This window comes from Vicugna pacos, chromosome 30, assembly GCF_048564905.1.
Source record: "Vicugna pacos chromosome 30, VicPac4, whole genome shotgun sequence".
NCBI lineage: Eukaryota > Metazoa > Chordata > Mammalia > Artiodactyla > Camelidae > Vicugna > Vicugna pacos.
This window is the reverse complement of record NC_133016.1, coordinates 23,798,588-23,824,238: the sequence shown is the minus strand read 5'-3', so window position 1 is coordinate 23,824,238 and position 25,651 is coordinate 23,798,588. Positions and strand designations below refer to the sequence as shown.

General features: G+C 37.0%; 1 protein-coding gene across 6 annotated transcripts in view; it reads left to right on the top strand.

Moving 5' to 3' along the window:
- DYM (dymeclin) overlaps nt 1-25,651 on the top strand; it is a 317,249-nt gene that overhangs the window by 248,430 nt on the left and 43,168 nt on the right. For all 6 annotated transcript variants that reach the window (XM_072952333.1, XM_072952335.1, XM_072952338.1 and 3 more), the window contains 2 exons: nt 6,407-6,589; nt 17,329-17,442. In XM_072952333.1, coding sequence (XP_072808434.1) covers nt 6,407-6,589; nt 17,329-17,442 — 297 coding nt within the window. The remainder of the gene's footprint in view (nt 1-6,406; nt 6,590-17,328; nt 17,443-25,651) is intronic.

Genomic DNA, 25,651 nt, shown 5'->3' with positions numbered 1-25,651 from the left:
GACATAGCAGTGATGCCGGCTGTTCCTTAAAGGATGATAAAGTAGGGTTAGCAAACCTGTTAATTAAAAAGAAAAATGAATTAGTTACTGGGATTATAAAAATGGACATTTACGTATTTATGTATCTTAACAAAGATAACTAAATATATAGAATTACACCTAATATCAAAACAGTCCAAATGGTGTGCATCTGACAGAAGATAAAGAATAAGACTCTAAACTGGGTTATGTTGAAGAACAGTTGAAGTTGCTGATAGGTTTGAGGAGAAGGTGTTAGCTGTGACAAGGGTCAAAGACCAATGAGTAGAAGAACTGAGGTGATGAACTTCTGCTAAACTACAGTAACTACAAAGAAAGAATGAACCAGGAGCCTCTCAAAAGGTTTCAGTGTTCAAAGATAAGTTGGTTGACCGCTTGTAGTGAATTTTATAGAAGGGATTCTAGGCATTAAAGGGGTGTTGGGAGTGTCTTGGTTAACGTCTGAGTGTGTTTTATAATTTCATAATTCTTTGATCAAATTCGAAGCTTTCTAGCTGGATAGATAATAACTGAAGTGCTCAGTATTAAGCTAAAGAATTGCTGAATTGAATAAAATAACATGTAGAAATTAATGTAGATACCTTATTTTCAAGGAAACTTCATATTATTTCTCAAGAAAGAATCCCTGTGAAGGCAGCTATGGGGAGTATATGTGACTGACAGCCAGCAGGGGCAAGCTAGTGGGGCCCTCGGTCATATACAACCCACATCCAGTAGGTCTAGCCGTTGCTGAATATTTTGGCCTACTAGTTGTTAAATATTTTGAATTTCAGCCCTGAATATAACCAGGAAGGAAACTGACCTTATCTCATAAACAGAGTAGTTGAGCTGGACTTGAGAAGGAGGTCTATCAATAAAAGATATTTTAATAACCTAAATTATTTACAGTGTTACATGTTAAGGTAGATATTGTCAAAAATTATAATCAGCTACTCCTTAATTTAAGCTTATTTTTAATTTCTGAATTATGTTTAATTTCTTATTTTGTTTTATAATAGTCTTATAACATTAAAATATACAGGATGCTTTCTAGTATGACAGTATGGCAAAATATGATATCATATAAAATGTCTTTGCTGTAACTTCTCACATTATATTTTCAGTCGATTTGAATAATGCCAGAGAAACTTTATGTCCTTGTCATTTAATTTATAAATCTGTAGCTGAAAATAATTTTTAAAAGATAGCACTAGAGCTGGAACTTGTCACAGAAACAATAAAAAAGAAGTTAAGTAAAATACCCAGTAACTCCTCTAAGTATAAGAGGGTTAGTGTAACCCTTAAGAAGCCCCAGTCAGATTGATTAATGCGAAGTGAAGACTATGCTTAGTAATGTAGAGTTTCCAGTCTATTCTTTACCTACCATGGGAATAAAATAAATGGTCAGTAGCTTAGTTTGGGTTTAAATAAGCAGGTGCCTGTTTGGGGGTTGGGTACATAACCTGTTTGTTGCAGCAAATTACTTATTAAAACATGGAGAATAAACTATCAATATGTTTGAAAGCAGAAATTGTAAGCTATCAATAGGTAATTCATTTTTTATATTTAAGTTTAATATATTAGGACTTATATGTAACATGAATGGATATGAAATACTTATGAACATAAAATTCTGCAGAAAGCTAATGTTTTGATTTGTGTTACTAAAGTACTCATACTGTCTCACTGAGTTTCTCTTAGATGACTGAGAGAATTCTGAAACTCGAATTCTCTTCCTCCTCTTCTCCTAATTCAAGTAACAATGTGAGATGAAAATATAACTGGAAAAAACTGTAGTCAAGATTATGTTGTTAGTTTCCAAAATGAAGGCTGATCTCTTCCCTTTGCTCTAAAAACAAAAATAATAGATGAACAAGAAAACATTTAAAACACATAGCCACATCCCCAAATGAAATAGATACTTCTTGATTGACCAGCAATAGAAATAGTAGTCTAAGCAGAGAGCATGGCCTGAAGCAGTGAGGCTGCCAAACTTCACATCTGGAAGGAGGCAGGAGGGGCCGGGAGCTAAGCTGCTGCAGGCAGGCACGGCACTACGGATGCCCAGGTGAGAGGCAGCACGCTAGTGCCAGGTTCCCTGCTGGAACAGACCACTTACTGAAAAGAGCCTGAATAAAGATACTAATAATGACTGTTAAGTTCTGCATCAAGGAAAGTGGGAGGACCCAGAGCCAACCTCATGATGGGCCCATTGTGAGGAATGTTGCTGGGTGACAGACCCTGCCCATACGCCTTCAGTGTGATTTCAGGGCAGCAGCCCTTAGATCCCAGCAGTGAGACCTAGTTTCAGACTGGGGGCTCTAGGAATCTACTGCATGACCTGTAGATTTGGGGGGGTTAAGCCACATTAGATGAACCTCCATAACCAAAATTACAAAATATATGCCAAAATCTAGCTTAATACTAAGAGAGACAGACAGCATAGTCATGATCATAATTAAGGTAAATTTATCCAAAGAGAATTAAAAATTAATAGAATAATTTTGAAAGCACTCTAAGTATTTTTTGTATCCTCAAAGATAAATGAAGGATATAATATTAAGAAGAAGAAATAATTATGAAATAAAAACAGGGAGAAATGAAACAAGAGCATGACTCAGAATTATTTAATTAAAAAGCTTAGAATGAAAAATATAATCATTAAAATTGAAAGCTCAGTAGACAGTAAATTCTGAACTGGACACTAGCAAAGAGGGTTAGTAAATTGGAAGGTAATGAGGGAAAAAGGCATCTAAATTATCTTTATGGAAGAGACTAGGTTGTCAGATGAAAAGTATACTCAATACTTAACAGGATAAATAAAGATCAGTGAACACCTAAACACGTGGTTGTCAAACTCAAGAGTGTTAAAGGATGGAAAGTAAATCTTAAAAGCTATCAAAAAGATTATCTACAGGGGAACAATAGTGAGGTTTACAATAAACTTCTCAGTGGCAAAAACAGATACCAGAATAAAGTGAACCGATATCTTTAAAGTGCAGAAGAAAGTAACTGTAATTCTATACCCAGATAAAATTTCGTGTAAGAGTGAATGCAAAATAAAGACATATTTCAACCACACAAGCTCTAAAAGTTTATTATCCAAACTCTTCACTGAAAGCACTACTTCAATTAAAGGCTGTACTTCAATTAGAAGAAAGGTGGATCTGTAGAGAAGTGGAATGCAAGAGACAGTGGTAGGCACTGAAATCAATATGTAAATTTACTTAACCATTTACTTTTTAAAACCAATGTATAGGGTTTTTGAAAAGATGAAATTAAAAACCTAAGCAACTATAACAGAACAATGAAGAATGGGGTTAGAGGCTTCCAGTTCAAGGAGGAGCAAAATACCTTAACCTCCTTGGATCTTGTTTAGGAAGTGGATAGCAGTAATTCTGACGTTGGATGTGTATGTTAAAATTAAAAGGGTTACCCCTGTTAGAATTGAAATACTATCTTTAGCCTATAAACCAGCAGAGAAGAAAGAGGGAGGGATGCCAGGAGAATAAAAAGCTTTATTAATTCAACAGAGGCTGAAAAGGGAAGACAGGTTTGGAAGAGGTAAACTTATAAAAGATGGTAAGCAGAAATATGGTAGACGATACATTCCAAAGATGATGGCAGCAGCATCTTCTGCCTCACATGCTCTTTGCCACTGCTCAATAAATAGCATGTGCCACAATTTGTAGTGACACTAAGTGGCAGTGCCACTAAGTGATTTCTAAAATTAGATCTCTTGAACCTTCATGCTGTGAGGAAGCTCATGCAGCTCAGAAGAGACCGTGAGAAGACGAATCAGACTCTGGTCCCTACCCCAAGCTGTGCACCCAGCTCACAGTCAGCACCAACTTGGCAGCCATTTTATGCTAGAAAGCTACCACAAAAGTGGATTCTCCGACCTCCAGACAAGCAGCACCATGTGAAGCCACATGGAGCAGAGACAAGCTGTTCCTACCAAGCCCAGCCCAATTTGTTAGCAAAACAAATGATTATTGCTATTCTAAAGTGCCAAACTTGGAAGTTCAAACATACCTCTGAGATATTGCAGGTTTGGTTCTAAAGCAAGTATCACAATAAAGGGAGTCATATATGTACTATAAACCTATAATAAATAGGTTGTTACTATTTTGCTTCTGAAATCAGTTTTCTTTTAGAATGATTTAAATTAAAATTCATTCATTTCCTTGTGTAGATCTACAGTTCTGTCTGCTTTCACATTCCTCTTATCTGAAGAAATTCCTTTGGCGTATCTTATAGCGCAGGTATACAAGTAATACATTGTCTCAACTTCTTTTAATCTGGAAGAGTCTTTATTCCACCTTCCTATTTGAAAGATATTTTTGCTGGTGATACAATTCCTACTTGACTCTTACTTCTGCCTTTTAATAGTGCCGCTCCATTTAGATTGAGTTGCATAGTTTCTCATGAGAAGTCTGCTGTAATGCTGAGCTTTGTACCTCTGTATTTAATCTGTTTTATCCTTGGGCTGCCTTCAAGGTTTTCTCTGTCTCTTTGGTCTTCAGTAGTTTGAATATGATGTATCTAAGTGTGTGGCTTTTGTTTTATGGGGTTTTTTGTTTGTTTTGGGAATACTTTGGGGTTATTCTGAGTTTCTTGAATCTGTTGTTTGAGTCTTTTGTTATTTTAGGAACATGCTCAGCCATGATGTCTAAAAGAGTCTTTCAAGTCTACTGTTGCATCTATCTAGACATTACCATTTTTAAAAATTCTAGCATTTTCATTTGTTACTTGTAGTTTTCAGCTCTGTTAAAATTCCCCATCAATTCAAATATATTGCAGATTCATGGTAGACTTTGCAGATCATAGTTCTTCTAAATTCCCTCTTTGATATTTCCAGTATCTGTGTATCTCTGAGTCTGCTGATTACTTTGTATCTTGGACATGGATTTTTACCTGCTTTTTTGTTTGTCTCATAAATTTAGACTGAATGCTCAGGACATTGTGCTTAAAACAATACAGGTGGAGGTAAAATGTATGGAAATAAGTATTCCTTCTTGTCTGCTAGACCAGGGTGGTAAACTTTTCCGTAAGGGGCCAGATAGTAAATTTTTGTTTCGTTTTGCAGACCGTACAGTCTTTGAAGTGAAATATTCTTTATCTGATAATCAATGTAGCTCTTCCAGCTTTCTTTTGATTAATATTTGTATCTTGTTTTCCATTATTTTACTTTCAATTAACTATATTTGTAATGAGTTGCATCTGAAGTTTCTTGTAGATAATGTAGTTGGGTCATGTGTTTTTTTAATCCACTCTGCCATTCTTTGGGTTTTAATTGTTGTATTTAGACTGTTTGCATTTAATGTAATAATTGATATCTTAGAGCTGAAATCCGCCATTTTACTTTCTGCTTTCTGTTTGTTCCTCGTTTCTCATGTCTGTCTTGTTTTCCTGCCTTCCTGTGAACACTAGAACTTTTTTAGAATTCCATTTTGATGTATCAGTAGTATTTTTGTGTATGCTGTCTCTTTGTGTAGTTATTCTCAAGACATTTTATGTACATAACTTGCTACAGTCTAGTAGTATAGACATTTTACCAGTTCAAATGAGATAACGGAAACCTTCCCCTCTTTAAATCCCTTTGCTCTCCCTGGTTTATGATGTAAGTGTCTTAGGTGTTCCTTTACATCCATTAAGAATCCCGTCAGGTAATGTTATAATTTTTGCTTCAACTATCAAACATAATTTAGAAAACTAGAAGGAAAGTGTTGTATTCACCTGTGTTTTTGCTTTTTCTGTTGTTCCTTCCAAGAGTTTTGCTGACTGCTTATTTTGAGTGTAGCTGTCTTATAACATTTCATGTTCAGATTCTCAAAGGTTATTGACTTTGAGGAAATAGGAAAAAAGTAGGCTCTTTATCTATAAATCTGAACATTGAAATGACAGTGCAAAAAAATGAGGTCATATTCTGAATTAGATACTTTTCTTGGAATTGCTAAGACCTTACCACAACTTTACATTGTGCAAGGCTGATGATTTAGAGTGATTCAGTGATAAGAGTACAAATTAGGATCTATTAATTACCTCTGCAGTTCCCCACTCTACCAGCTGAGCTATCGAAGGGTGCGTAGGATCTATTAATTGAAGGCTGAATAAGCTCAAAATTATCTTCTAGATTTACGAGTCTATAATTTATTATGTGAAATTTATAATGATCACCAACCATATTAAGTTCAAAAGATTTTAACTCAAATCCTCTGGTAACTGATAAACCTAATTCTAAAAATTCTTGACAGACATAATCTTGAAGGGTTCTTTTGCAGAATCTTTCCAGTGCTGTTATAATTGGAAAGCAGTTGCCCTCATTCTAGTCAATTCTGTGTCAAGGAGGAAAGCACTGACTCTGGGGATTTTCTTTCTTTATCAGGCGCAGGACCTAAACGTCATTGAAGAAGTGATTCGAATGATGTTAGAAATCATCAACTCCTGCCTGACAAATTCACTTCATCACAACCCAAATTTGGTGTATGCACTTCTTTACAAACGAGATCTCTTTGAGCAATTTCGAACTCATCCTTCCTTTCAGGATATAATGCAAAATATTGATCTGGTAAGTGTAAATGAAGATATTTATTATGATTCTTTAAAAAATATTAGAGTAGAGAAATTGAACAAACCTTGATAAAAACCTACAAAAGTTAGTCTCTTGAACATTAACTATATTTGCTCTCTTCTGCAATACCATTTGTCACCTTTCAAATGTGTGTTTATGTATTATATACAGATATATATATACGCACATGTGCGCGCACACATACACACACACATCAATATTTAGTAGAATTCAGGTCATACTTCATATATTTCTGTATTCTGCCAATTTTTACTTAATAATAATATTTTCTGTGATAGCAGCAGTTCTTTGAAAATCTCACATTTTAATATCTGTATAACCTATATTATGGATGTCCTAAAATGTATTTAACCCTTATTCCATTATTGCTAACTTGGTTGCTTTTAATATTGTATATTAATTCATAATTAACAGTTTAAAAATAAATCTCATCTCACATTTTTTAGTTAGATTTTTGGTATAGTCTTAAAACTGGAATTGTTCTAGTTGTTATTGTCAGGTATCTTATCTTTTCAAGACTCAACACATGCGAAATTTCATTCCAGAAATACTGTGCGATTAGAGCATCTGTGTGTCATCCTGTACTTCCACAGGTGATCTGTGAGTGTCTCACTACACTTTTTGCAGCTTTGAGTGTTATAATTATTTTTAATATTTGTCTTTTTACATCAAAAACAATATTTAATTATTGCTTTTAATTTTTGTTTCTTTCATTATTTGTGTGATTGAACATTTTTCACAGGTCTGTGAACTTTCATTTTCTGTCCTTTTTTAAAGATGTTTTTCTGCTTAATTTTCTACTGCTGTATTAGTATTAGTGTTTTCCAATTAAGTTTGATTCCACGGATATGTCTTGTATAGCTAATCAGATTCATAATGCTATGCACAAGAGGAAGCTGAAGAGCCAGCATCCCAGTTCTTATATTACTTACACTTAGGAAGATTTTCAATAATTAAATTATCACACAAGTGTAAATATATAATTTCCCTCATAAGTAAGCACATTTGCGTACCTTTCTCTAGGACGCACACCTCATGATGGATTGCTGCACGTGTGTCATACCAGACTGTTTTCCTTGGGGTGCTGCCATGTCACCCCTGCTATTGTAACTTTTGCCTTTCTCTGGACCTCTTTAATTCAGTTTCTTTCTTCATTCCTTTCTGTCTTTTTTCTCCTTTCCTCCTTTCCTTTTCTTTCCTTCCTCCCTCCTTTCTTTTGGATAGTCGCTGAACTATGCACAATATATGTCAGATAATCTATATCTGCAATATATTGGAGAGAAATGTTCTCTATTTAATTACCAATACCTCTATTCATAATAGCCAATTTTTTCTTTGTTTCTGATAAAAGACTAACCCAGAGTTTCTTTTTTTCTGTGGTCGTAAGTATAATAGGCGATAGATCATCATGTTATAACACATATTTTGGTTTCCTTAGCTTTAAATGTTTAAACTACATCAAAAACCATTTGATCTTTTTCTGTTCATTTCATCATTAGCATTGCTAGCTTTTATCAAATGCTCGCTAAGCATTTACACGTGTTATCTCTTACTCTTCATTAAGAAACAAAGCTGTGAGGTATATTTCACTTTAATTTTCAATTACAGGTAAAGAAACCAGCTTAGAAAGATTTAACATGTTCATGATCACACATTCAGACAGTGATAGAGCTAGAACTCAAACGCAGGCAGTTTGATAATAAAACTCATGCTTTAATCATGTCTAACTACTATCCCCATTCACTAAATGTCCTATAGTTTCTCATTGTTTGCCTTTTCACTACCTGAAAACAAATCCAGAAATGTCACTGTTTACTTTCTCCTTCAAGATCACTTCGAATGATGTCAGACCAACCTTTACTCCACCAATGGTGAACATGATGCTCTCTTCTTAGTAACCAGGCTGTTGACATCCTTAAAAATCTCTCTGAAGGACCATACTGTTTTTTTTAAAGGACACTTAGGAATCCTGTAAAGGATTCAAACTGCATCTGTTTGAAACTTAGTCTCCTTTAGAAGCAAAAAGCAGAATGAAGGTGAGAAAGTAGAAAGGACCTCATGCTATATCTAATACTGAGCCATGAGGAAATAAAAGCAGGGAGTTCAGCTGGATTTATAACCAGTGCTCACTTTCCTGTCTTTGTCAGGAATGTCCTGCTTCAGTGAAAAATGCATGCTCAGGGTAAGCATTTGGCTGTATGCCATTATGCAGTTCTTAAAACTAGATAAATATATTCTTAAGCATTTTTGAGTACCTACTAAGTGCTGGGAATGAGGCTAAGTACCTTTACATACATTACTCTCTTATTCTTCTTAAACCAGTAAACTCATTATTATTATCCCACTTTACAGATGAGGAAACCAGCATGCTGAGAGAAAGCTTCCCAGGTGATTTTAACACAGATCCCCCATCTAAGACTCATCCTCTTAGATAATGATCACATATTTGCATAGGGCTTTATCACTAATTTGCATGTGCACAATCTCATGTGACCCCCGTGAGGGTGGCAGAGTAGGGTTTGAGAGGTGAAATGGTTGGCTCAAGGTGACTTAGTGAGTGAGTCACCCAACCAGGCCTTGAATCCAGGTCTTCTCATTATAAACGCCATGCTTTCACATTCACTTGGATAAACCTAAGGAAGAGTCCAAATGAGCAGATTTTCCAACAACTTTTTCTTGAATACTGTCATCCAAAATAGTGTTGGACACACTGGAAATTCACTCAAAATCATTTTAAATTCTTTTTACAAATTTTGAAAAGCATGCCATGATAAAGATATAAATAACATCTCTACTTTTTGCCTCTTTCAGCACTTTACCTTCCCCTCTTGTCTCGTCTCCCCACCCCCAATGCTCTTGCGAGCATTGGCTTTAGCAAGCTCTTTCTATTTCTTTCATGGAGTTAACCTTGAGAAGTGTTGGTAGAGGAGACTATGAATCCACTGTTATTTTTAGCTGACAGGGAGTTGAGAGTTGATATTTTTCATTGAGACATTAAGCAATGTTGAATGTCTGAGACAAGAGTGACTAACCTTGGAGTACTTTTAGCTTCTGCAGGAGGATTTAGACATGTGCTTTTCAAATAGCCAAATTTCTGTTAGCCACTGATACATATCCCTCCTGTCTAACTAATAAGATGATATGATCTAGCTGAATTAAGCAACAGAACAAAATAGAAATACCACACCAAATGAGAAGGGGCATGAAAGAAATCTCATGGCTGAATATAAGTGGAGAACAGAGACAGTGAACAATAATAGTTGTGTAGTGTGGTAAAGGCAGAAACTATTTTTATCTTTGGACAGTGTAAAATTTACATTAGGTTTTCTGTATTTCCAGACCTGACCATCCTTATTGAGCTCCAAATTAGTGTATTCAGTTGCCTATATGGCAGTACCACAAATGCTGAACAAGGTTAAATCAGAATTCTTTATTTTCTTCAAAAAAAATCAAACAAAAAGTGAATCAGCTTTTTCTTCTGCAGTCTTCCTTAGCTCAGTAAGTGACATCAATATCTACCTAGTTGCTTAAGCCAAAGAAGAAAGAGGAATGATGAGTGCTGTGTGCAACAGGGTTGGGAAATTGCAAATCGAAAGAGCACAGTCAGAGAAGACTTCTCTGGGAAGGTGCATTTGAGCTAAAACTTGAACGAGGTAGAGAATGAATCATGCAGATATCTGGAATCAGATGAGGTAGAATGGAGACGTGTCTGTGTCTCCCTTTGGTGCAAAAGGTAGGCATGCTTACTGACCATTATAAGAGATTTGGGTTCCCTAAGCTCAGAGTTCTGTTCCTATAGTATAACACACTGCATTTGTAGGAGTTATCTGTCCCTGTTCAGATCACCTTGTGCAGTCCACTCACATCAATGGACAGATCATCTAGACAGAAAATCAGTAAGGAAACACTGGCCTTAAATGGCACATTAGACTAAATGGACTTAATAGATATGTATAGAACATTCCATCCAAAAGCAGCAGAATAGGCATACTTTTCAAGTGTGCATTGAACATTCTCCATGATAGATCACATGCCAGGCCACAAAACAAGTCTCAGTAAATTTAAGAAAATTGAAACCATATCCAGCATCTTTTCCAAACACAATGCTGTGAGACTAAATATCAACTACAAGGGGGAAAAGACAGCAAAAAACACGAACATGTGGAGGCTAAATGATATGCTACTAAAAAACCAAAGGATGACTGAAGAAATCAAAGAGGAAGTTTTTAAAAATTGTCCTGGAGACAAATGAAAAGGAAATACAGTGATCCAAAATCTGTGGGATGCATCAAAAGTAATTCTAAGAGGGAAGTTTATAGCAGTACAAGCCTCCTGCGGGAAACTAGAAAAATCTCAAACAACCTAGCCTTACACCTGGAAGAACTAGAGAATGAAGAAAAAAACAAAACCCAAAGTTAGTAGAAGGAAAGAAATCACAAAGATCAGAGCAGAAATAAATGAAATACATACTGAAAAAATAGAAGATTAATGAAACTAAGAACTGATCCTATGAAAACATAAGCAAAATTGATAAACCTTTTTCCAGGCTCATCAAGAAAAGAAGAGAGAAGACTCAAATCAATAAACTCAGAAATAAAAAGGGAGAAGTTACAACCAATAACTTCACAGATACACAGAGGTTCATAAGAGATAATGACAAATAACTATATGCCAATAAAATGGACAACCTAGAAAAAAATGGACAAATTGTTAGAAATGTACACTCTCCCAAGACTGAACCAGGAAGAAACAGAAAATATAAACAGATCAGTTACTAGTAATGAAATTGAATCAATGATTTTAAAACTCCTAACAAACAAAAATCCAGGATCAGATGGCTTCACAGGTGAATTCTATCAAATATTTAGAGAAGAGTTAACACCTTTCCCTCTCAAACTATTTCCAAAAAATTGCAGAGGAAGGAATGGTTCTGAACTCATTCTGTGAGGCAGCATCACCCTGATACCAAAACCAGACAGACACCAAATAAAGAAATATTCTTTATTTCAAATAAAGAAAATTACAGGCCAATATCACTGATGAACATAGATGCAAAAATTCTTAACAAAATATTACCAAACTGACTTCAACAATACATTAAAAGGATCATACACCATGGTCAAGTGGGACTTATCCCAGGGATGCAAGGATGGTTCAGTATCTGTAGGTCAATGTGATATACCACCTTATCAAACTGAAGAATAAAAGTCATATGATTGTCTCAATAGATGCAGAAAACTTTTGACAAAAGTCGTCATCCATTTATGATTAAAAGAAACTCTGCAAAATAGGTATAGAAGGAAAATACCTCAACATAATAAAGGTCACATATAACAAGTCCACCACTAACATCATACTCAGTGGTCAAAAGCTGAAGGTGTTTCCTCTAAGATCAGGAACAAGTCAAGGATGCCCATTCTTCCCACTTTTATTTGACATAGTACTGAAGTGCTAGCCATAACAGTCAGACAAGAAAAAGAAATAAAAGGAATCCAAATTGGAAAGGAAGAAGTAAAACTGTCACTATTTGTAGATGACAAGAAAATACATAGAAAATCCTAAAGATGCCATGAAAAAAACTGTTAGAACTAATAAATGATTTCAGTAAAGTTGCAGGGTACAAAATTAGTAAATGGAAATCTGATGCATTTCTATACACTAACAACAAACTATCAGAAAGAGAAATTAAGAAAACTACCCCATTTACTGTAGCATCAAAAAGAATAAAATACTTCAAACTAAACCTGAGGAGAGAAAAGACCTCAACTTGGAAAACTGTAAGAAACCGATGAAAGAAGTTGAAGATGACACAGGCAGATTAAGTATGCCGTGTTCGTGAATTGGAAGAATTAATATTGTTAAAATGACCATACTACCCAAGGCAATCTACAGATTCAGTGCAATCCCCATCAAAACACCAATGACATTTTTCACAGAACTAGAAAAAATCTAAAATTGGTAGGAAACACAAAAGACCCCAAATTGCCAAAACAATCTTGAGAAAGAGGAACAGAGCTAGAGGTATCATGATCCCTGACTTCAGACTATACTACAAAGCTATAGTAATCAAAACAGTATGGCACTGGCACAAAAAAACAGGCACATAGATCAAAGGATTAGAATAGAGAGCCTAGAAATAAACCCTTGCACTTACGGTCAATTAACCTGTGACAAAGGAGGCAAGAGTATACAATGGAGAAAAGACCGTCTTTTTCTTTTTTTTTTTTTACTCTTTTTTTTTTTTTTTTAGACCGTCTTTAAAACAAGTGATGTTAGTAAAACTGGACAGCTACGTGTAAAAGAATGAAGTTAGAGTATTTTCTCATGCCATGTATAAAAATAAACTCAAAATGGATTAAAGACCTAAATGTAAGACCAGAATCCATAAAATTCATAGAAGAAAACTCAGGCAAAAAAGAGAAAACTCAGCCAGAACTTACTTCAACATAAATCATAGCAATGTTTTTTTTTTTTGCATCTGTCTCCTAAAGCAAATGAAATAAAAGCAAAAATAAACAAATAGGACCTAATTAAATTTAAAACTTTTACTCAGCAAAAGAAACCACTGACAAAACGAAAAGACAGCTTACTGAATGGGAGAAAATATTTGCAAATGATATGACTGATAAGGGGTTAAACTGAAAATATATAACCAGCTCATACAACTCAATATCAAAAAACAAATAACCCAATTGAAAAATGGGTGGATGACCTGAATAGACATTTTTCCAAAGAAGATATCCATATGCCAGGACCAGGAAAAGATGCTCAACATTGCTGATTATCAGATATAAATCAAAACTAAAATGAGATACCACATCACTCCTGTACACTGTTGGTGGGAATGTAAATTGGTACAACCACTGTGGAAAACAGTATGGAGGTTCCTCAAAAAACTAAAAATAGAACTACAATATGACCCAACAATTCCACTCCTGGGAATAGATCTGAAAAAAACAAAAACACTAATTTGAAAAGATACATACATTCCAATGTTCATAGCAGCATTATTTACAATTGCCAAGATATGGACGCAGTCTCAAGTGTCCATCAAGAGATGAATGGATAAAGAAAATGTGGTTTTTCCAGAAATAGACTCACAGACATAAGAAAACAATCTGTGGTTACCAAGGCGGGGGGGGGGCAGGAATAGATTAGGAGTTTGGGATTAACACATACACATTACTATATATAAAAGAGCACAAGGAACTATATTCAGTTTCTTGTAGTGAGCCATAACAGAACCTGAAAGTATTATATATATATATGTATGTATATGTATAATCAATCACTTTGCTATACACCTGAAACTAACATTGTAAATTGACTACATTTCAATAAAAAATAAGAATTTTTAGAAGTTTGGTTTTTATATATGTAATTGAATACTATTGGGCCATTAAAAAAAATTAATTTTGCCATTTGCAGCAACATGGTTGGACCTGGAGGGTATTGTGCTTAGTAAAAATAAAACAAACGAATGTAACAAAACATAAGTAGACTCACAAATATAGAGAGCAAGCTCTGTTGGTTACCAGTAGGGAAAAGGAAGAGGCGAGGAGCGTTACAGGGGATTACTCTGTATAAGGTGAATAAGCTGCAAGTATATATTGTACAGCAAAGAGAATATAGCCAATATTTTATAATGACTATAAGTGGAGTATAGTGTTAAGATTTTGAATGACTGGGTTGTATACCTGAAACTAATATAATATTGTAAATCAAGTATACCTCAATAAGAAAAAATCACACTTGTGCAAATTGGGGCTTGGGGACTAGCGCAGAAATGCCAGTGTTCTGGTTCCTGCTACTACTGTGACTAACAGATTGTCTTCATCACTGACTTAGAAATCCTCATCTTCTTCCAGGATCCAAAAAACTATGACCAAGTAACTTAATTTGCAAAAGGATAAAATTTTAGACTCTTCACAGTTCTTGACAATGTGAAGTGGTATAAGATTATTTGATGGTAGATAATAAATTAAATGTATATATTATAAACTGTACAGCAAACTGTACAAAAAAAAAAAAGAGAGCTGGAGAATTTAACTCATAAGCCAAAGATGGAGATTAAAAAGAATCATAATTTATACTCAGTCCAAAGGCAAGCAAGAAAGTAGAATGGATAATAGTGCAACAAAGAGAAAGTAGTAAGCAGTGAGGTAGACATGGGTCCAACCACATGAAATGGCTCAGTTACGAGATTTTCAGATTGGATGAAAAGATAAGTGGTGCTATCTGTAACAAACTCACTTTAAATATAAAGACATAGGTTAATAGAAAAAGGATGAAAGTCTTACCATGCAGGCACTAATCAAAAGAAAGTCAGAGTGACTGTTAACAGTAAAGTAGACTTCAGAACAAGGAATATTACCAGAGAGAGAGAAGGACACCATGTAATGATAAAGGGGTCAGTTCACCAAGACATAACAACCCCAAACATGGATGAGCCTAACAACAGACATTCAAAATACATGGAGCAAAAGCTGATAAAATTGCAAAGAGTAATAGACAAGTCCATAATATCACTTCTTTCTCAGTAACTGATACAACAAATAGAAAATTAGTAATGTTACGAAAGATCCAGATAGTGATACCAACCCACTTGATTTAATTGACATTTATAGACCATTTCACCCAGCAGCACCAGTGCACATAAAACACATATGTTCCCTGAGATAGATCATATTTGTGGCTGTAAAACAAACCTCAACACATTTAAAAGATTTGAAATCATATAGAATATGCTCTTGACCACACTGAAATTAAACTAGAAATCAATAAGAAAGGTATCTGGAAAACACTCAAATATTTGAAAATTAAAATCTGTGGGTCAAAGAAAAGAGTTCACAACGGAAATAAAACACATTTTTAAAGTGAGCAAAATGAAAATGCAATATATCAAGATCTGTGGGCCACAGCTCAAGCTTAGAGGGAAATTTACAGCAATAAATGCTTCTATTAGAAAAGAAGAAAGGTCTTAAATCAACGATAAGATTCAACAATAAGAAACTGGAAAAAAAGAGAATAAATTTAACCTAAGGAAGTTGAGCATCTTACATATTGTTAGTTAAGTTTCACAGGCAGGACCCCAAACTAGGTCTCTGACTTTGAGCAGTTCATGGTGTACGCTACCATGATGTCTAAATCTGTCTGGTTATACATGTTTGATCTGTGTCTTGTTCCCCAATTACATTGTGTCTTTTTTTTTTTTCAAAAAATTTTCTTTCTTTTATTGAAGGTTAGTTGCTATACACATTGCATCTTTCTTGAAGACACAAAATATCATCTATTTCCTCTGTAAATTCTCTGGATACTCTCTTCCACTGAATAGGCTGTCCAGGGTATCATCGATGTACTGATTAAAACACAGAAACTTGAAGTAAAACTAAAATTCACAAAGTATTTTCACTGAATTTTACATGTATAAAATGTCCATTTTAAAATAAAAAGAAACTTAATTACTTTTTATGAAAAATCAGTTTCAGTACCTGCTGTGTCTGTAAACTCTGCAAACAAAATTTTATCCCAGAATTCCCCAGAAGAACTTAAAATCTGACTTGGAAAAAACAAAACCCATAGGCACACGTTGAAAACCAGCCTGTCATGGACAAAATAAGCAACTCGCAAAGGAGCTGGTGCCAGCAAACTGCCTGAGATAAAGAAATGATTTATCTGGAGTCAGCAGCAGTGGAGCCTGCCATTGGCTGCCTTTGTTTTCAGTCATTCTCAGTCTCTCAAGGCACGAGCTTGTTAGGGTTCTGGCTCCCGCTGGGTCTCTGCTTTGCAGGATTTATGTCCTATCATGCACTTTCCACTAGGACGGTTAGGGGAACAATTATTGTACACTTGAACAGTTAATATTTAGGAGAGTGACCCGGAATGAAAATGTATTAAAATATTTGAAAATAGCCGTTAGTAACTTAAAATATTTTATCTATAAAATAGAAAACATATGATTGGTAATGGTCAACTTTTTAAAAAATGTAAATATTTATTTTTTGCATGTCTGCCTATAAACACTTGTCTATAGTGTACATAGTGTATATAGTTTAGTCTGTTGAATAAAAAGTGACCTATGGTGTTCTTGAATTATCAGCTAATTTCCTAAGAAATGATGCCATTCTTTTAATGACAAGCGTTAAGAGATAGTGTTATTTCCATAATGTTACTGTGTTTGCATCTTGCTACATAGTTCAGGCTGTGCTATGACAGGACACCAAAAAATTACAGCTTGCTGTTGATTATCCCTGGTGGTCAGGGATAAGAGTGTTGTGTATAAATTAAATTTATAAATAATCCCCAAAACATCATTTTAGCCATTAACTTCAAATTCCTTTCTTATTAAGACTTTATATTAAGCTTCAATATTTATAGGTTTTAAGCTTTAGCTTTCTCTTCCCACCTTCTAATGGATGCTGCTGTTTAAGTGAAATATAATTGCAAGGTGAGGCAGCACAAGGAAGAGCAGAATTCAGGAAGCTGCTTAACGCACAGAATGGATAATCAGCCCTGAATATTCAGGGGCTGGCTCTGATTCAGCCATCAAACCCTTTAGAGAGAGGACTGATTCAGGAGAGCTAGTGAATGAAAAGCCAGATCCCTCTAAGAAATGGAACTATGAGAGTTTGACTACCATGTGAGAAAGGCAGCTACTGAAAATACATCTCATACATCTACTTGTTTAAAAAAAAAAATAACACTTCACATTCCAGGTGATCACCTTCTTCAGCTCAAGGTTGCTGCAAGCTGGAGCTGAGCTGTCAGTGGAGCGGGTCCTGGAAATCATCAAGCAAGGGGTCGTCGCGCTGCCCAAAGACAGGCTGAAGGTAAGACTGGCGAAAGAAGCATGCTGTTGTATCACTCGATGTAAATATTAGTGTCTGCGCGGGCTCTTTTCAGAATTATATCACTTACCCAGCACTTGGGCCACAAAAGGCTTTCTGAATACCGCCTGCTCTACTATATACTGGCACACAGAACTGTGATGAAGGATTCTGACAGTTTTCCAAAAGAAGTAGCAAAAGAAGGACTGTCTTCATACCACTGCATACCCTATGAGTAACCACTGCATATACTATGAGTAATTCATGCACTATGAATAACGGAGCACCTTATTTTTTTAACCCAGTGAAATAAACTGAGTCTTATAAGTATCAAGAGTTGATGGGAAGTTGGTGGTGGTGGTGGTGATGGTGTCACTTCGGCAATAGGTAATACTTGCATAGTGTTTACTCAGTGGTTTTGGGAGGGACTAAGTGTCTTACATATAATAACTCGTTCAATCCTTGCAGCAAGTCCTTTGAGGGTATGTAGTGTTATCATCCTAATTTTCTGGGATGGGAAACTGGTGCACAGAGAGATTAAGTAATTTACCCAAAGTTTCGCACAACTAGAAAACTAGAGAACTAGGAGATTCATACCCAGGTAGTCTGGCTTCAGAGTCCGTGCTCATAATCAGCACGCCGTTTACTGTATGCCTGGGTAAAGCTATTGAAAGAGGATCATTTCATGGAAGAGGTAGGGGAAATGATGTGTTTTGAGAAGGCATTCACATGTGTGTAGTAGATGAGTTCCTGAAGTGATCTCATGTTATAAAACTCAGACTTCAAGACTAACTTTCCCATAGAAGAAGATATTTGGCAGAGTGCATGAATGTACAGCATTGTTGCCTATTTTTACATTAATACTTCTTTTAATTTTTTCCTCCATTACCTCTAATATTTTAGAGTGCTTACTCCTAAATTAACAGCACAGGGCGTCATAGTGAAAGCTTGACCTTCTTCGTAGTGTTTTATCACAACTAACTTCTGTTCAAGCGTTACCGTTTTGGGGGGCTGTGTTTTTTAGCACTATCACTAGAACCACTGCTTAATGAACATTGTAGGATATGAAAATATTTTCAGTTATAATAACAGAGCGTGTGAAGCAACAGCACATTAGTCATAATCACTTGCAGAAGTTCCGCTGTACGTAAACAGCCGTGCTGTTCATGTGGTGCTGAGCAAAGGTGGGGGTGTTTCTGTTTATCAGCTAAAATGGCACCACCATGTGGCAATTGCTTAAAAACTGATTATAGTTCACCAGGACCCCCCCCCCCATATCTCCCTTTATTCTCTTCCTGACAATTCCTTAAGTGTGAAGAAGTCTTATTATTTCCTTTCTTACATAAAGTAAGACATCTGAGGTCTTTTGGGGTTTTTTTCACTGTTTCAAATTTGTTTCAACTAAAAATACCATGTTAACCAGTACAAAAATCCATGATGATTAAACTGGCAACTCACAGGAAGTGATGGCTCTTGGTGTTTAAGCTAAGTCAGGAAAGAATTGGCTGCACCAATTTACATTCCCACCAGCAGTGTAGGAGGGTTCCTTTTTCTCCACACCCTCCAGCATTTATCATTTGTGGACTTTCTAATGAAGGCCATTCTGACTGGTAAGAAGTGATACCTCACTGTAGTTTTGATTTGCATTTCTCTAATAATTAGCAAAACTGAGCATCTTTTCATGTGCCTATCTGGATGTCTTCTTTGGAGAAATGTCTATTTAGGTCTTCTGTCCATTTTTTTGAGTGAGTTGTTTTTTTTTTTTTTTTTTTGGTATTAAGCTGTATGAGCTGTTTGTATCTTTTGGAAATTAGTCCCTTGTTGCATCATTTGCAAATATTTTCTCCCGTTCTGTAGGTTATCTTTTCATTTTGTCGATGGTATCCTTAGCTATGCAAAAGCTTTTAAGTTTAATTAGGTCCCATTTGGGTTTTTTTGCTTTTATTTCCATTACTCTAGTATGGAGGTTTCTTAAAAAAACTAAAAATACACTTACCATATGATCCAGCAGTCCCGTTCCTGGGCATATATCCAGAGAAATCTATAATTCGAAAAGACACATGTACCCCCAAGCAGCACTGTTTACAATAGCCAAGACTTGGAAACAACCTAAATGTCCATCGATAGATGACTGGATAAAGATGTGGTATACATATACATATATATGTGTGTGTGTGTATACACATACACAATAGAGTATTACTCAACCATAAAAAAGAATGACATAATGCCATTTGCAGCACCATAGATGAACCTAGAGATTGTCATATTAAGTGAAATAAGGCAAAAATAGAAAGACAGATATCACATGTGGTATCACTTCTGTGTGGAATCTAAAAAAACAAAATGGTACAAATTCTATTTCCAAACCAAAAACAGACTCATGGACGTAGAAAACAAAAACTATGGTTACCAAAGGGGAAAGGGCAGGGGAGGGATAAATTAGGAGTTTGGGATTAACAGATACACATTACTATGTATAAAATAGGTAAACAACAAGGACCTACTGTATAGCACAGGGAACTATATTCAGTTTCTTGTAATAGCATATAATGGAAAAGAATCTGAAAAGAAAAAATATATATATATGTATATGTATAACTGAATTGCTTTGCTGTACACCTGAAACTAACATTGTAAATCAACTACACTTAAATGAAAGCTGAAGTTAAAAACAGCAAAAAAGAAAGATGTGGAACTATCCGGAGGTTAGAAGAAAAAGATAATGGAGTCATGGGGAGGGGGTTTTGATGAGATCAAAGAAGCAGCAAAGTAGAAGTAATGGAAGCTGTGATTAGAGAGCAGTATATTTATACTGAAGATATTAAAAAGGAGCAGATCTCAGTGACAGCATGGTCTGGATTTGGCCATGAGGAGGGGGACTGAAGTGATATGAATGTGAATGAAAGTCAGTGTGATTGAGCCAGTTAATGAACTGGAAGCCAAGGATGGGTCATTCACATGGACATTGTAGTCCCCCAGAATAATAGGCCATAGCAAGGAAAGAAAGACTGTGAGCCAGATGCTACAGTAAATGAGAGAATGGCCTTAGAGTCAGTCAGTGGCAGCTATAAGGAAGAGAAGAAGCTGGTACCAGCCTCATGTGAGCAGAGCTTTGTACTTAAAGGTAGAGGAATAATAGCCAAGGAACAACAATGAAAGCAAAGAGGACACCAACCGCCCCTCCAGACCCCAAAGGCTGTGAGGTGTGAAAGAATGAGCAGCCTCTATTTCCAAAGGCTCCAAGGGTTTGGGAGTCCTGAGGGGAGTACCAGGTTTCAGTTAAGAAGTGAGGCGAGGGGAGAGGGTATAGCTCAGTTGTAGAGCATGTGCTTAGCATGCGCGAGGTCCTGGGTTCAGTCCCCAGTGCCTCCACAAAAAAAACTAAAAATAAATTAAAAAGTAAATCTAATTAGCACCCCCCCCAAAAAAAAAAAAGAAGTGAGGAGAGAAGGGATTCAGTGCAGGGACAGAGAAAGTAAGAATCCATAATAACCACGAAATCAGGGTTTGAAAAGACAGTGTGGGGTCAGATTTATATCCCAGAAAAACAAATTGCTAAAAGTTGTATATGGTTCACAATGAGAAAGAATATGGTTCAAGGGGGATGGAAAACACATTTTTAAAAAAAAAGTGTTGACTATCCAGTCACTGATTGTCCTGTGCAAACAAATAGGAGAACTACATTTGTACTGAAATATCTGTTACTGGCTCTGCGTCACAGTCGCCTCCTCTCTGTGTCGTTCTGAGTGGGGGTCTGCCCAAGGGAAGAGCGCTGGCGTGCACTTTGGGAGGCAGGAGAGGAGGAGCCATTGTCCGCTAGAAGCAGCTCCTGGCTGGCTTGATGCTGTAGATGGCAGGGGTGGTTGATGGCTCCCCAGAGGTACTGAGATTTGCAGCACCTTGGAGTGAGCTCTTGAGAACCACCACTCCAGGGCTGGTCACTTATTTTGTAGAATGTCTCTCAACTGGCATTTTTCTTGTATTATGTCTCCTCGTGATTATACTGAAGTTACGTATATTTGGTAAAAACACCACAGAAGTGATTCTCTGTCCTTCTGGTTCATCATGTCAGGAGGCACATGGTGTCAGTGTTCCTCATTACTGTTAATGTTATCCCTCATCACTTGGTTAACGTGGTGTCCACCAGATTTCTCCAGTGAAAAGTCATTATTTTTCCTTTGTTATTGATTACTATCTTGGGGGTGAGACTTCAGGTCTTTGCTAATATCCTGTTTCTCCTCAAAATTTTGCCCCGATTTTATCATTCATCTGTGGAGCTTACCTGCACAGTGATTCCTGTGGTGTTTACCTGATGATAATTTTGTATTTTATTCTGTAGATTATTATTCAGTGCTTTTATTTAGTTATTTTGTTGCTCAAATTGTTCTCGCTTTGGCTAGTGGGAGCTCCTCCAGGTTGGCTCCTGTATTCTCCCCAGCCCTGGAATCAACCAGTTCTTGAATAAGCTCTGGTTCCTTTTTTTTTTTTTTTTTTTCCCAAATGGTTTTAGGAACCAAGACCTGGGCACTAGGCCACCTTCTTGTTAAGACTTTATATACCCATCCCCTTGCCCATCCTTTTCCCCACCTCCTTTCTCTTTTGTGGGCAGTTTCTGCTTCCTCACTCTGCTGTCATCGCAGTGCTGTCCCAGGTCCCCTTTTGTATCCGTCCCTCCCCTATGATAAACCTTGGCTCCTCTCTTGAATTATCTCTCACTAGTTTTGTCCATTTGTTTCCTTCTTATTCCAATCCCAGATTTTATTTTCTAATTCCTCTAGTGTACACTCCTGGCCCAAACGCTCCTCCATGGCCCACAGAGATACTGAAAGTTAATTTAGTAGTTAACTGTAACACTCACTTTAAAGCAAAGTGAATGACAATGTACAGGCTATCCGTCTAAATGTTAATATGTTGTTCATAAATTGTACTGTGTTCAGAAAGAAAGTGCCCTTTATATTTGAGACAGTAAATGTAAATGAGAAATATAACTGTTTGTTTTTTGGGATTGTGGCTAAATAAATGCAGAAATTAATTGATCTGTGGGAGGTCCGAGGCCAGTTAACTTATTTAGAGGAAGAGCCCATTGAAGCCAAGGTCATGGGTAAATTCCTTAAGTGGGCTGGTTAGTTTTGTTGTGGAACATAGCAGGAAACTGTATTCCTCGCTGCAGCTTACCATCTCACTCTGTGGTTGCAAGAGGGACAGATGATGGAGGATGGATGATTCAGTTTAAAAAAAAAAAGAAAGAAATCCATCCCCAGTACTGGAAAAGAAACCAAAATTACATTTACTCACAGATGGTGAGTCATCCTCGGTTGGTTTAAATGATAACACATTATTACCACAGATGTTTCTGGAAAAAGAGCCTGTTTATCTTTATAATCAAGCTTTATCTCAATTATTTTAATCATCTTTTTAGATTGTTTATAATAAAACGAATCACTTAAAACCTCTAGAGTTTAATTCACAGACTTCTGCCGTATCTAAATTGATTGAAAATTCAAGCTGTGTGTTGAATAACATTTGCACTATGCCACATGACAGCACATTATGGTCTTTTGGGTGGTTCACTAATATATACTGATAAAATAATTGTCGGGTGTGTAATAATAGCTTTGTACTTGAGACTGATGTCAGAGAGGTTGTTTCAAATTGGAAATGCTGTTTCAGTAAGCTCTTTATGAATGTGGAAAACGGTGTACTTACTGACTTGTTCTTTCTTAAAATATAAATTAAACATTTATAAAATTTAGAATTCTTTCAAACCACCTTTTGAGTTGTTAAGGGAAGCACAGTGTGTCTTACTCATGAGAAATTAGCCAGCTAATGTCAGCTGAGGAAGATGAGCCAGAAGTTTTTGAAGTTTCCCTTGCACTGCAGAATTAAAGCCAAATTTGTAAAAGAATCATTCTTCCAATTTTGGGCAAGTAAACATTAAGATCTGGAAGCCCATGGCATAGTAACTGAGTTTCAACCAAATAAAATATTTTTCAATCAAATGTTATTTGACATAGCCTTGTAAAATATTTGTGTAATATCCTGTGTGGGAATATATACTCTTTGGATAAATCTGTCTATAGAGTTAAACAACTTGGCTGTTCAGAGTAAATAGTATTAATATCATTCTAAACATCCTCTTCTTACTGGTATTGCGTGAAGTCTGGGAAAGGCAATACCAGGTAATTAGCTTTGGGGGACCCTCCTGCATAAACAGAGACAAAAAGAACAGGCTCTGAAATCCTAAGATGCTTATTTCTCCTTTAGAGTTTGGAAGGAAATAAATAAAGTTAGTGTGTCCTCCAGGAGCTCAGTTAGAAGCCACAGCTCAAAGTTCCCACTGTCTGCGTCCACAGCAGGCCTGTCCCTGGCTGCCAATTTGCGTCCTAGCGAGCGTCCTGAGTGTCGTGATGATGGGTCAGCATTCATCCAGGCCTTGCGGGTCCTCCACCACCACCTCACCACCTTGTATTTAATCATGCAAAGTGTCCAGGTTCCCTCTTTCCTTCGGTTTAGTGAATTAGCTATGTCATCTGAGGATTAAGAATTTTACCATATCTAGTGTTAGAAAATTAGGTCATGCTTTTCTGGGATAATTAACCAGAGGATAACTTCTCTTTTCGTGTAAATAGGAAACTATGGAATAGCGGAAGTTACTGACAGTAAGTGAACTTCTCGTTTCATTCACTTCAGACACTAGGTAAATCATAGAAGTAAAAGTGGATAGGCAGCGTCACACTAAATGATTTTTAAGGCCTTCATTTTATTGCCACTTTTTAGAACACTTTCACTGTTGTTAGTTGCCCAAAGAGAAATACAGAAAGTTGACTGAAATTTCAAGAGTTTTTTTCATAGCGTCTTAATATTGACTCCTATCAGGAGTCCCTCCGTGTCCCCACGCCAGGTGTCTTTCGCGTCTCTGTCAGTTCTCTCACTCCAGAGAAGAAGACTGAGTGCCACCCTGTGTGCCACCTCCTCCTGGGTGGCCCCACGGGAACCAACCCTCATCTTGTCCACAGGCGCACTCTCCTGCCTCCTCACACACCTGCTCTCCTCACGTGTTTCCACCCACGGGAACACAACCAGCCAGCACCTCCTCTAACTCGGAAGTGCAGTTAGACGCTTTTCACAGGCTCTGTGAATTCTGTTTCCCAGATCTCTCCTCTCCTCCTCGTCACCTCTGTCCCACTTTGCCTCTCCACGTCTCACGCAGTCTGTTACCACAGCCTCCAGCTGGTGTTCCCACTTCTGCCTCTTCCCGCCCCCACGGCATCCTTAGCCCCACAGCCAGCGGTCTCTTCAAGGTACACCCGGCTCAGATCCAACACACAGGGCCCTTTGTAGCCTCACTCCAGACTTATCTGTGGTTCTTTTTTCCCCTAAGCACTCTGCTCCAGCCATGGCAGACTGCGGGCGGATCTCCAGATGGACAATATTCGAGCACGTCTGTGCCCGAGTACGTGCCGCTCCTGCCTCCTTCCTCCTTCCTCCTTCCCTTCCAGCCCTCGCGTGTCTTGTCTGTCAGGTCACAACACAACACGACATAGAAAAGGCTTTCCCTTTTCCACGAAGCCACCTGAGTCACCTGGGCAAACTTGGTGGTTCTTTCTCCATGTTTCTACAATACCTTGTGTGTCCCTCCGTATAACAAAGAGCTTCCCAAGTCCCTAGCTCGGGGCCTGGAATTGAACTCATTCAATAAGTATTCATTGAGTGAATTAACTTCTCCACCCCGCCTGATTCCCTGTATCTCTCCTCGCAGCCCAAACACTGATTTCTCCTCTGATCCTTCAGCTCTTCTTATCCACTGCACAGCATTAGATCAGAGCATCAGAGTGACTTACTCCTACCCAGTGCAAAGTGAGGGTTTTCTCCATGGCATGCTGCACGGAGACCCCTCAGCCCGGGCTCTGGGGTGCAGAGTGGGAGGCTTGGGGCTGTGCCCTCTGTTACCCATCAGCTCTCCCAGCCAATTAGTCCTTCCCCCCCCCTTTCTCCCACCCAAGTACCCCATCCCCAAATTTGCATCTCCTCCATTTAATTTCCATTATCATTATATATATTGCATATAACACACAAATAATATAACTTAAAATGTGAATTGACTGTTTATTCCTTCCACAGCTAGTCCTCTTTGAACACAACATTGCGAAGGCATCGTTAGGGACATACAAAAAAAATACCACATTTCTGGAGAGACAAGGTCCACACA